This window comes from Mus caroli, chromosome 18 (assembly GCF_900094665.2).
Source record: "Mus caroli chromosome 18, CAROLI_EIJ_v1.1, whole genome shotgun sequence".
Lineage (NCBI taxonomy): Eukaryota > Metazoa > Chordata > Mammalia > Rodentia > Muridae > Mus > Mus caroli.
The window spans coordinates 22,178,355-22,192,295 of NC_034587.1; the positions used below are offsets into that span (position 1 = coordinate 22,178,355).

A 13,941-nucleotide genomic window follows, 5' to 3' on the forward strand; every position below is an offset into this window, starting at 1 on the left:
GATTCTTATGTCTGCCTTTCACCATCTGGTAAACTCTGGAGTCAGTTGTTATAGTTGTCTCTGGTTAGAGCTTGTTCCTCTCCTGATTCTGTTTTTCTCTGCCAGCAGACCTGGGAGACTAGCTCTCTCCTGAGTTTCAGTGGTCAGAGCACTCTCTGCTGGCAGGCTCTTCTCTCTCAGGGAAGGTGCACAGATATCTGGCATTCAGAATTGCCTCCTGGCAGAAGATGAAGGCTCGAAACAGGACCTGTCCCAGAAGCTGTTAGCTTTTGTAGTTCACACTCTCACCTGTGCAGACTAGTCTCAGTGGAGTCTGGGAACCAAGATGTCTCCAGCTGATGCTCTGGCAAAGCCCTCCCGCTCCGGGCAGACACCTATCCTCTGCCAGGGAAGGTGCCCAGATGTCTGGAGCCTGAAAAGGGGTCTGTCTCAGAAGCTCTGTGGCTCCTGCCTGTCCCAGAAGCTGTTAGCTTCTGTAGTCCACACACTCACCTGTGCAGACTAGTCTTGGTGGAGTCTGGTAACCAAGATGTCTCCCTCAGATGCTCTGGCAATTCCCTCTCAGGCCAGGCCGGACACCTTTCCTTTGGCAGGGATGGTGCCCAGATGTCTGTGCATACTGGTTTCAGTGGAGTCCGGGAACCAAGATGTTTTCCGCAGATGCTCTGGAAAAGCCCTCCCGGGCCTGGCAGACACCTATCCTCTAGCAGGGAAGGTACCTGGATGTCTGGAGCCCGAAAAGGGGGCTGCCTCAGAAGCTCTGTGGCTCCCACCTGTCCCAGAAGCTGTTAGCTTCTGTAGTTTACACTCTCACTTGTGCAGACTAGCCTTGGTGGAGTCAGGGAACCAAGATGTCTCCTGCAGATGCTCTCGATAGGGACAATTCTAAGTCAGAGTTTTTGACCATGGGATGACAATCCCTCCATTTGATGCCCTGTCTTTCTACTGGAGGTGGACTCTACAAGGTCCCTGTACCAACTGTTGGGCATTGCATCTAAGTTCCCTCCAAGTCCTGAGCATCTCTCACCTTCCAGTTCTCTGGTACATTCTAGAGTGTTTCCTTACTACTTACCTCCCAAGGTTGCCTGTTTCCATTCTTCCTGCTGGTCCTCAGGGCTTCAGTCCTGATCCCTCCACCCCCTTGCTAAGTACCCGATCATGTTCCCCCTTTCCCCCTCCCTGTACTCTCTCCCACACAGGTCCATCCCTTACTCTGCTCCACACACACCCACACACCCCGCCCCTGTAATTGCTTTCTTCCCCCAAGTGGGATTGAGGCATCCTCACTTGGCCCCTTTGCCTTGTTAACCTTCTTGAGTTCTGTGGATTGTTTTTGTTAAAGTTTTTCTAAATCTTTGTTCAATTTATTTTTTAATTTTAATTTTTGTTCTTTATATACATTAAATCATGACTGCAGTTTTCTGTGCCTGTACTACCAATTCTCCCTGGCCCCCCCAGATCTGCTCTTCCTCTGTTTCCCCAAGGAAACTCTTAGAAAATATTTCATTGGGACTTAGCTTGCAGTTTCAGAGGTTTAGTCCATTATCATCCCGGTGGAAGCAGGGCAGCATACATGGCACTGGAGCAGAGCTGAGAGCTGCATCCTGATCCATAGGCACAGAGAAAAGCGCTTGACCTCAAAGCCCACTCCTGCCCCATCCCCAGTGATGCACTTCCTACAGAAAGGCCACGGGGATTCCAGCAATGCCACACCTCCTAGTCCTTCTTAGATAGTATCATTCCTGGCTAAACATTTGAATATATAAGCCTGTGGGGGCATTCTTATTCAAACTACCACAGAGGGCTTTTGATATTAAAACATAAGATTATCTTACAGAGGAATGTAAACTATGCAATAATATTTAAAGTAAAATATAAGATTTCAAGAGGAATTCACTCACTCTGGTATGATTGCTAGTCCTGTTAGTTCTTTTCATATTAAGTAAGATGAGAGTTTATGGGTGTTTTGAGGAAGTCATCTGAAGGGTCACTAATTGAGGATGGTGGTAAACTTTCACGTGTAAGCTATTGTTTTTCTTCCCAAGAATTAGTAAGCCAGCACTGGGCATGCACTTCTCGAAGTTTCCTTCCTTCTGGTATCAGGCCAGCTGCTCCCTTCACTAGATCACCCTTTGTTGACTGCATTACTGTCTAGATGGGGTGGAGGCTGGGAGCTTTGATTGTTTCTTTGTGCTCTGACATTGCTTCAACGACAAATGTAGACTAGGATTCCAGATGTTTTCTTTACATATCTTTTAAAATTTGGAGCATAGATGTTGCAAATTTGAGGAAACTGAAACCACAGAAGCTCCCTAAGAATCATGTGTGCCTTTGTGGAAATGTATTTTAGATGAGCTGCAACTTTAGGCATGTGGCTTTATTCTGATGGACTTTTTTTTTCCTCCATTTTTTTTTTTGTGGGGGGGATATTTCTTTTTAGAGTAAGTGAAGAAAAGGAGGTGACAGAGGAACGGCTGAAAACTGAGCAGGAGTCCTTTGAGAAGAAGATCCGGCAGTTAGAAGAGCAGAATGAACTGATCATCAAAGAAAGGGAAGATATCCTTTTGAAAGTGACTTTCATTTATGTCCAGCAGATTTGACTCTTGTATGAAGAAATTTTAAAAACCAGAGAAATATTTGTTATACTTGGTTTTTTAAAATTAATTTATTTATTACACTCCATATTCCATTCCTCACCTCACCCCCATCTACCCTCCATCTGCTCCATATCCCATACCTCCTCCCCATGCTCCTGTCTCCACGAAGATGTCTCCACTCACAACCTCCCACCACACCTGATATCTAAACTCCCTGGGAGAGGCCTCCTGTCTCTTAAGGGTTAGGTGCATTATCTCTGAATGAACACAGACCCCAAAGTCCTCTACTCTATGTGTGTTGGGGGCCTCATATCAGCTGGTGTGTGCTGTCTGGTGTTGTGTTTGAGAGATCTCGGGAGTCCAGATTAATTGAGACTGCTGGTCCTCCTACAGGATTGCCCTTCTCCTCAGCTTCTTTCAGCCTTCCCTAATTCAAGAACAGGGGTCAGCTGCTTCTGTTCATTGGTTGGGTGCAGATATCTGCATCTGACTCTTTCACAGCTGCATCTTGAGTCTTTCGGAGGGCAGTCATGATAGGTGCTTTTTGTGAGCTCTCCATAGCCTCAGTAATAGTATCAAGCCTTGGGACCTCCCCTTGAGCTGGATCCCACTTTGGACTTGTCTGTCACTGGACCTTCTTTTCCTCAGGCTCCTCTCCATTTCCATTCCAGTAATTCTTTCAAACAGGAACAATTATGGGTCAGAGATGTGACTGTGGGATAGCAACCCCATCCCTCATTTGATGCCCTGTCTTCCTGCTGGAGGTGGGCTCTATAAGTTCCTTCTCCCTGCTGTCAGGCATTTCATGTATGGTCCCTCCCTTTGATTCCTGAGAGTCTCTTACCTCCCAGATCTCTGGTGCATTCTGGAGGGTTCCCCCAACCTCCTATTTCCTGAGGTTGCATGTTTCCATTCTTTCTGCTGGCCCTCAGGGCTTCAGTCCTTTTCCGTCACCCAATATCAGATCAGGTTCCCCTCTCCTCCCAGCCCTGACCCCATCCACTTTCCCTCCCAAATCTCTCCCTCCCTCCCCACTTGTGACTGCTTTCTTCACTCTCCCAGTGAGACTGAGGCGTCCTCACTTGGACACTTGTACATCTGCATGTGCTACCATTTCTAGACAGTCAGAAAGACATTTAGTAGCATGTGCTAGTGCTTCCTTTGTCCTTGTAAGGCCACCTAGCCTCTCTGCTGCTATTACTCTGCTGATTTGTCAACTAAAACCTATGGTAAGAAATCTGGGCATTACCATAAGATATTGGGTCTTATTAAATCCTGCCTACTACTGTAATGGAGTCTTAACCTCTGTATTTAGATTTCTTCCAAGGTAAAGTTTAAACAGTTCAAAGGTATCCTACTCTGTTATAAACACTAGAGTGAAAGAGAAAAATCTAGAAGTTACAACACCAGCCTTATTTAGGTGTTGTGGTTGATAAATGTTTATATTACTGTAAAACCAACAATGTCATAGAGCAGAAAGCTTTGCAATTTAGAGTTAGAAAGGTATGTGTATGTGTGTGTTTGCACAAGCATGTGCATGTGTGCATGTACAGAGTGCATTGTTTGTATAAAAATAAAGTAAAAACATTTTTTAAGATTTGCTTTTTGTTGAAATTATATGTATCTGCACCATGGCTTTGTGTGAGGACAGGGCCCATGGAGGACAGAGAAAGGATCCCTTGGAGCTGGAGTTATAGTTGTTTTGTAGCCACCCCAAATGGTGCTAAGTGCCTCTGAAAGAGCAGTAAGTACTCCTATGTGAGTCTCCTTGGTCTCGATGATGAGGACAGTGGGAGCAGAAAGAACAAGAAAGGGGGAGGGTTGGAAGCCCTGTGAGTACACACTGTAAATGTTCATACTTGGACCAGCTATCAGGAGGCAGATCAACTTTACTTAGGCTGATTCAAGACTTATAAAGTTTTGGAGGACTGAGGATAGGGACATCTAGGATGGGCAAAGGACATTAGCTGAGGGCATAAGATACCAAAAAAATGCCTAATTAGCATGTAGAAGCCCATTAAGAATCTCAGGTGCTGCCTAAGCAGGTTCTTATCAGGAGAAAGGAAATTGATCTTATAATCTAATTGAGGCTATGCGATATTCCTAGAGTAGAGGAATATGTGGGGATTAGAATTCCCAGACAAAGTCAGAGAAGCAAAAACCCTGCCAATGAAGGGAGTTTTCCATACTGAGCCGATCCCAGAGGCTAAGTCCTGCTGGACTTGAACCTTAAATACCAGAGGTTTTCCATACTCCTAACTACTGTATGATTTCTGTAGCCCCTGTAGAAACATATTTAAAGGTAAAAGGTTTTACTTAGAAGGACATATGAATTAAAATACCCATATTTATGTACTTTCTTTATGGAAGAGAGAAACAGCTAAACAGAGTATGGTAGATCTGCCATCAAAACCAGTGTGTGAATGCTTGAAAGAACCATTGTCCTTATTGCCTGTACATTACTGACTTGATGGTTAGTATTTCAAAGATCCTGCAAGTAATAGACATGGTCTTGCATTGAGAATAATCATGTATTCTTTTTTAAAAAGAAATTAGAAAAGTCTGATCTTAATGATAAATTAACTAGCTTAAAAATCACAAAACCATAACTTTAAAAAATGAGTTCTGAACTTCTATTTTTCAAATAGAAAATTAATGCAGTTTGAATTTTTACTTTTGACTGCAGAGTATAAGGATTATTAATGCCATATTAGTAAAAAATTAGCTTCTTTCTGTTCTCTCCCTCTCTCTGATTCTGATGCTCTGTTTCTCTCTTTCTTTGTATCTTTTTCTCTGTGTTTCTGTTTGTCTGTCTCTGCCTCTTTCAGTCTGACTTTCTTGCTCTGACTCTCTGTCCCTCCACTATAGTGCCTTGGTAATCATTTTGGGCCTCTTCCGGCCTGTTTGAGCTTCATGAATCTAAGAATGTCAGCCCTTAGGTCAGAGACCATGTTCTTGCTTTCCAAGTAAGAGAAATGCTATTTACTGAAAATTCACAATGTACTTTGGCTAGCTAGTACATTACAAAAATAGTAGTTTAGAAATTGAATGAAAATTTTATTTAAAGGGTCTGTTTTTCACATAAGAACTTGAAAGAGATGGCCTCTCTCATGATTTGGGGTTTTAAAGTTATCAGTGTTGACCACTTTACAGTTCTAGCTTCTAATGGCTATTCCAGTTCAAAGGAACACATTTCCTGCCTGTCTCTATACCAATACCATGCCGTTTTTATCACTATTGCTCTGTAATACAGCTTGAGGGCAAGGATGGTGATTTCCCCCAGAAGTTCTTTTATTGTTGAGAATAGTTTTCAATATCCTGGGTGTTTTGTTATTCCAAATGAATTTGCAAGTTGCTCTTTCTAACTCTATGAAGAATTGATTTGGAATTTTGATGGGGATTGCATTGAATCTGTAGATTGCTTTAGGAAAGATGGACATTTTTACTATATTGATCCTGCCAATCCATTAGCATAGGAGATCTTTCCATCTTCTGAGCTCTTCTTCGATTTCTTTCTTCAGAGACTTGAAGTTCTTATACAGATCTTTAACTTGCTTGGTTAGAGTAACATCGAGGTATGTAATATTATTTGTGACTATTGTGATGGGTGTCGTTTCCATTATTTCTTTCTTAGCCTGTTTATCCTTTGAGTAGAGGAAGGCTACTGATTGGTTTGAGTTAATTTTATATTCAGCCACTTTGCTGAAGTTGTTTATCAGATTTAGGAATTCTCTGATGGAATTTTTTGGGTCACTTAAGTATACATTCATATCATCTGCAAATAGTGAGATTTTGACTTCTTCCTTTCCAATTTGTATCCCGTTGACCTCCTTTTGCTGTCTTAATTGCTTTAGCTACAACTTTAAGTATTATGTTGAATAGATAGGGAGACAGTGGGCAGCCTTGTCTAGTCCCTGATTTTAGTGGGATTGCTTCAAGTTTCCCCCCATTTAGTTTGATGTTGGCTACTGGTTTGCTGTATATTGCTTTTATTATGTTTAGGTATGGGCCTTGAATTCCTGATCTTTCCAAGACTTTTAACATGAAGGGATGCTAAATTTTGTCAAATGCTTCTTAGGCATCTAATGAAATGATCATGTGTTTTTTTTTCTCTTTGAGTTTGTTTATGTAGTGAATTACTTGGATGGATTTCTGTATGTTGAACCATCCCTGCCTCCCTTTGATGAAGTCTACTTGATCATGGTAAATGAATAATTGTTTTGATGTGTTCTTGGATTTGGTTGGCAAGAATAGAATTGAAGACACAGAAATGAACCCACACATACATGGTTACTTGATATTTGACAAAGGAGCTAAAACCATCCAGTGGAAATTCAACAAATGGTGCTGGTCCAACTGGAAGTTAGCATGTAGAAAAATACAAATGGACCCATTCTTATCTCCTTGTACAAAGATCAAGTCCAAGTGGATCAAGGACATCCACATAAAACCAGATATATTGAAACTTATAGAGGAGAAAGTGGGGAAGAGTCTCAAAGATATGGGCACAGGGGAAACATTCCTGAATAGAACACCAATGGCTTGTGCTGGGACCTCATAAAATTGCAAAGCTGTAAGGCAAAGGACACTGTCAGTAAGACAAAAAGGCAGCCATCAGATTGGGAAAAGATCTTTAGCAATCCTGTATTCAATAGGGGGCTAATATCCAATAAATACAAACAATTCAAAAAGTTAGACTCCAGAAAACCAAATAACCTTATTTAAAAATGGGGTACAGAGCTAAACAAAGAATTCTCACCTGAGGAATACCGAAGGGCTGAGATGCATCTAAAAAAATGTTCAACATCCTTAATCAGGGAAATGCAAATCAAAACAACCCTGAGATTCCACCTCACAGCAGTCAGATGGCTAAGGTAAAAACTCAGGTGACAGCAGATGCTGGTGAGGACGTGGAGAAAGAGGAATACTCCTCCATTGCTGGTGGAATTGCAAGCTGGTACAACCACTCTGGAAATCAGTCTGGCAGTTCCTCAGAAAATTGGACGTAGTACTACTGCTAGATCCAGCAATACCACTCTTGGGCATATACCCAGAAGATGCTCCAACATGTAATAAGGACACATGCTCCACTGTGTTCATCACATTCTTATTTATAGTAGCCAAAAGCTGGAAAGAACCCAGATGTCCCTTAACAGAGGAATGGATACAGAAAATGTGGTACATTTACACAATGGAGTACTACTCAGCTATTAAAAACAATGAATTTGAGAGGCCCCTTGGTCTTGTAAACTTTATATGCCCCAGTACAAGGGAATGCCAGGGCCAAAAAGTGGGAGTGGGCGGGTAGGGGGCAGGGTGGGGGAGATTCGGGAGAGCATTTGAAATTAAATGAAGAAAATGTCTAATAAAAAATTGAAAAAAAAACCCAATGAATTTATGAAATTCTTAGGCAAATGGATGGATCTGGACTATAATTATCCTGAGTGAGGTAACCCAATCACAAAAGAACACACTTGGAATGCAATCACTAGTAAGTGGATATTAGTCCAAAAGCTCCATGTAACCAAGATACATTTCACAGACCACATGAAGCTCAGGGAGAAGTGATACCAAAGTGTTCGTGCTTCAGTCCTTCTTAGAAGGAAAACAAAATACTCACAGGAGCAAATATTGAGATAAACTATAGAGCAGAGACTGAAGGAAAGGCTATCCAGTGACTGTTCCACCTGGGGATTCATTCAATATACAGTTACCAAACCCAGACACTATTGTGGATGCCAAGAAGTGCATGCTGAAAGGAGCCTGATATGGCTGTCTCCTGAGAGGCCCTTCCAGAGCCTTACAAATACAGAGGCAGATATTTGCAGCCAACCACTGGACTGAGTGCAGGGTCTTCAATAGAGGAGTTAGAGAAAGGACTGAAGGAGTTAAATGGGATTGCAATCCCATACGAAGAACAACAACATCAACCATCCAGACCCTCCCAGAGCTTCCAGGGACTAAGCTATCAACAAAGGAGTTCACATAGCTCCAGCTGCATATGTAGCAGAGGATGGCCTTGTCATGTATCAATGGAAGAAGAGGTCCTTGGTCCTATGAAGGCTTGATGGATACCTCAGTGTAGGGGAATCAAGGGTGGGGAGGTAGGAGTGGGTGGATACGTGGAGGAACACCCTCATAGAAGCAGGGGCAGGGAGGATGAGATAAGGGGTTTCTGGAAGCCGGGAAACCCGGAACAGGTATGACATTTGAAATGTAAATTAAAAAATATTCAAAATAAAACAGAAACAAATAAAACAACAACAACCAAAAAACAAACCAAAAAAAAAAAACCCAAAAACATAAAACAAAAAACAAACAAATAACCAACCAAACAAAGGAACATATTTTAACTAGGGTAGGGAGAAAATGGACCAGAGTTTTTGGCAACTGTAAGTCCTCTCCATTTAAAAAGAAGAGAAAACAAAACAAAAATCCTTAATCTGTGTATCCTGTTATTTTCTCATCTGATAGTCTTTTATGATATTACTGGTGTTATGTAGCTTTGCTATCAGCAAAGGAGGCTGAAAAGGTAAGTGTGCGGCTTGTCTCACTTGGGGAGAGTTAGCAAGCAGTGAGAGAGAAGGAGACTGAAGTTAGCCTTCAACTCTGGTACAAAATCAGGGAATATAGAACTCACTTTTATATGAAGAAAAAGTGTTGATATTTTGATCTTCCTGGGACAAAATGTTCTACAACATCTAATGGCATCAGGGTAAGTTAAGGAAAGAGGGTAAGATAGGTATTAGAATATTAAGTCCATGTTTGTATAGTATTATACTTAGAAACTTTTGTAGCTTCCCATTAGAAGGTAGCATGTAATTTTAGTAGGCAATGGTGACATGGTACTCTGCAGAATGATTTTTTTTTTTCAGTGCTGAAGTTGTATAAACTCCTCATGCCCATGGTTTCTTCTGGAAAGCATGTATTAAGATAGCCCAGATGCCTTGTAGTAGCACAGTATGTAATGGTTTTCCCAAGACTTAGGTCAAGACTCAACATTACTTCTAGCTGTGTCTCTTATGCATTATCTTTAGTTACTTTTGCGCTCTAGTAATTGCATCAACTGGGATTCACTTAGTCAAAAATATTCATTACCTGACCCTCTGCTAGGAAGAGGACATACGTGAGGTCCTGAGGTCAAACATGAGACTTGTATCTGCTTCATATATAGTAAGCAGGGAGCTGGTCTAAGCATTGTTTGAACTATGAATGAGAGATGGGAGTAAATGCTGGTATTGCAACAGTTAAGATGGACTAGTTGATGTAATTCCTTTAAGACATTTTAAATCACAAATGAAGGGTCATGTTTATAGAAGTTTATTGTCAAAAGGGAGAAAGAAATGATACAAACAATGATACTCAGGATTTTTTGTTACAAGTATATTGCACAGGTACAAATCTCCTTAAGAGAATAAACCTGTCAGAGGTTAATACAGATGATTTTACAGTACATAAAACTCCATAAAACTTCAAAACATAAAATGAGCTTGTAATTTAAAACAATATAATTTTAACTACAGTTACATTTACCTAGCACACATGAATGCTTCAGGCTCATCTACATTTTGTCAGATAATCTCAGTTCATTTTAAAGTTTATCTCTGTGTGAGGCACCATAACAATGAATTATAGTTTGGGACATTTTTAAGGTATGTTATACCAGATTAGTTTTTTTAAAGATCTAATAACTGATTAACTATACAGACTAATTTTTTAGTGAAAAGGGAAGGTATTTTAAATGTTTGCATAGGGGTAGGGTATGGCATAGTTTTTAAATACAAAATTAGTTTATTAAAGCATAAAAATCATTGATAATTTTCAGTCTTTGAACAAGTGAATACTTTGCCATAAGTGTCCTTTTCAGTGCCACATGGTCTCTTGAACCTTGTGGAACTTTTGCCTACCTTTTTGTGAAAGGAGAGAGAATCTCACACTTAAAGAATAATTTGCCCAACTCTAATTCTGAAACATAGGCATTTGAATATTGTAACGTAATAGATGTACGTTTTAGAAAAGTTAATTAATATTTGAACTCGTATTTCTAGAGAATGACTCAGATTGATGGCATTAGTAAACTTGTAGAAGGACAGTCAAGTCTGAGATCTGGTAGCATCATTGAAGTGTGAAGAAACAGGTCTGAAGCACAGTGCTTATTAGAGTAAATACATCTTTGTTTTTCATTGACTACAAAAGACAGTTACTGAGTAATATTGTCATCACTCCCCCAACCGGTGTGTGTGTCTGTGCGTGCACACTCATGCTGCACACATGCACATGGTACATTTGTCCATGCACAGTTGTTCGTATGTGTGGAGGCACCACAGGTAGAGGTCAGGTGTTTTCTTTAATCCTTGTCCACCTTCTTTTTTGGAACAGTCTGTCACTGAACTTGGAACTAGATTTGTCTAGACAAGCAGGCCAGTGAGCTCAGGAATGTGCATGTCCCTACCTACCCATTCCTGGGATTATAGTGCATGCCATTGACAAGCACGCTGGAGATTTGAACTCAGGTTGTAATGCCAGCTCAGCAAACACTTTACAAACGAAGCCATTTCCTCAGCCTGTGTCCCCTACTGCTGATAAAATTGGAGACTGAGTTCAGAACCTCAGCAGGTGCTGTACCTTTTAGCCGTATCTCTACCCCAAAAAGTTCCTGAACCTGTGAATCATCTTTTGTATCTAATGATGCCTCCTTTGCAGGATTGTTGGAATATGAACTGTTGTATTTATCATGTCTGTAAAGAGTAACTAGGCTCTGTAGTAGTCACTGACTAAAAGATGGAATCTCTCTTGTGAGCTGTACTGAGAACATGCAGGAGGGGATGATTGGTCACTTTGTTTTCCATTCATCTGCCTTTCTTCACCAGGGTTGGGGTAGTTTTTATTCTATTATACAAATGCTTGGGCTGCTTCTAAGCTCTGTGGAGCTGGTATCTATTGGTTGCTCACTGAAGAAAACCAAGAATATTTTGAGGAGAGTGTTTGTCTGTTGTATTGCTGCATCAGAAACAAAGTACTTCCCTTCCATTTTTAGAAATAGTATCCTCTTAACATTTCATATGTACATATGAAATATATATACATGTATATATTATTATTTTAACATTTCACACACACACACGTGTACGTGTGTGTGTGTGTGAAATGTTAAGAGAATATATAAAATATATTTTGTCCATGGCCACTCCCTCATTCCTTTCAATTTCCCCTATGCTCCCTCAGGATATATCTTGCTTCCAACTGTATGCTGTGTGTTCCTTGTGTGTGTGTGTGTCGATTTTGTCTAGTGTTGCCCATGTATGCATTGGTGTGTGGTCGTCCACTGAGACATAGACCCCACTGGTCATCCTCTAGAGAAAAGCCTCTAACTCTTGTTTCAGCAGAAACAACAGAGTCCCATTGGACTGTCATCCTCAGCCAGGAGGTGGAGCTGAGACCCAGACCCCTGGGCACATTCCTTGCCAGAGGAGAGTTCTGACCCCAGAACTCAGGAGGGGGATCAAAGCTCCAGACTGCTGGACACCTCCCCTGAAAGAGGAGAGCTTGCCTGCAGAGAGTGCTCTGACCACTGGAACTCAGGAGAGAGTTGGACTCCCAGGAGTGCTGACAGAGGCTAACAGAATCACAGGAGGAACAGGCTCCAACCAGAGACAGCTTGAACATTAACACCAGAGATTTCCAGATGGCAAAAGGCAAACTTAAGAATTTTACTAAAAGATAAGAATCTTACTAAAAGAAACCAAGAACACTGGAAATCATCAGAACCCAGTACGCCCACCACAACGAGTCCTGGATACCCCAACACACCTGAGAAGCAAGATGCGGGTTTAAAATCATATCTCATGATGGTAGTAGAAGATTTTAAGAAGGGCATTAATAACTCACTTAAATACAGGAGAACACTGCTAAACAAGTAGAAGCCCTTAAAGAGGAAGGATATACCTTCTTCTCAGCACCTCATGGTACCTCCTCCAAAATTGACCATATAATTGGTCACAAAACAGGCCTCAACAGATACAAAAATATTGAAATTATCCCATGCATCCTATCAGATCACCACGGACTAAGGCTGATCTTCAATAACAACANAAATAATAGAAAGCCAACATTCACGTGGAAACTGAACAACACNCTACTCAATGATACCTTGGTCAAGGAAGAAATAGAGAAATTAAAGACTTTTTAGAGTTCCATGAAAATGAAGCCACAACATACCCAAATTTATGGGACACAATGAAAGCAGTCTTTAGAAGAAAACTCAGCTCTGAGTACCTCCAAAAAGAAATGACAGAGAGCATACACTAGCAGTCTGACAGCACATTTAGAAGCTTGACAACGAAAGGAAGCAAATTCACCCAAGAGGAGTAGACGGCAGGAAATAAACTTAGGGCTGAAATCAACCAAGTGGAAACAAGAAGAACTATTCAAAGAATGAACCAAACGAGTCTTTGAGAAAATCAACAAGATAGAATCAGAAATGAAAAAGGAGACATAACAGATAATGAGGAAATCCAAAACATCATCAGAGCCTACTACAAAAGGCTATACTCAACAAAACTGGAAAACCTGGATGAAATGGACAACTTCCTAGACAGATACCAGGTACCACATCAGGATCAGATTAAAGATCTTAACAGTCCCATCTTCCCTAAAGAAATATAAGCAGTCATTAATAGTCTCCCAACCAAAAACAGCACAGGTCCAGATGGGTTTAGTGCAGGGTTCTATCAGACCTTCAAAGAAGACCTAATTCCAACTCTGCTCAAACTATTCCACAAAATAGAAACAGAAGGTACTCTACCCGATTCATTCTATGAAGGCACAGTTACTCTGATACCTAAACCACACAAAGATCCAACAAAGAAAGAGAACTTCAGAGCAATTTCCCTTATGAATATCTATGCAAAAATACTCAATAAAATCCTCGCAAACCAAATCCAAGAACACATCAAAACGATCATTCTACATAATCAAGTAGGCTTCATCCCAGGGATGCAGGGATGGTTTAATATATAGAAATCCATCAACCTAATGCACTATATAAACAAACTCAAAGAGAAAAATCACATAATCATCTTGTTAGATGCTGAGAAAGCATTTGACAAAATCCAACACCCCTTCATGATAAAACTAATGGAAAGATCAGGAATTCAAGGCCCATACCTAAAAATAATAAAAGCAATATAAAGCAGACCAGTAGCCAACATCAAACTAAATGGAGAGAAACTCGAAGCAATCCCACTAAAATCAGGGACTAGACAAGGCTGCCCACTTTCTCCCTACCTATTCAATATAGTACTTGAAGTCCTCTGCTTGTGGACGTTGTACATCGTGGTGCGNA

General features: G+C 40.9%; 1 protein-coding gene across 4 annotated transcripts in view; it reads left to right on the forward strand.

Moving 5' to 3' along the window:
- The window catches only part of Kiaa1328 (KIAA1328 ortholog), a 283,276-nt gene that overhangs the window by 33,951 nt on the left and 235,384 nt on the right, over positions 1 to 13,941 (forward strand). For all 4 annotated transcript variants that reach the window (XM_021151131.2, XM_029472090.1, XM_029472091.1 and 1 more), the window contains one exon: positions 2,441 to 2,556. In XM_021151131.2, coding sequence (XP_021006790.2) covers positions 2,441 to 2,556 — 116 coding nt within the window. The remainder of the gene's footprint in view (positions 1 to 2,440; positions 2,557 to 13,941) is intronic.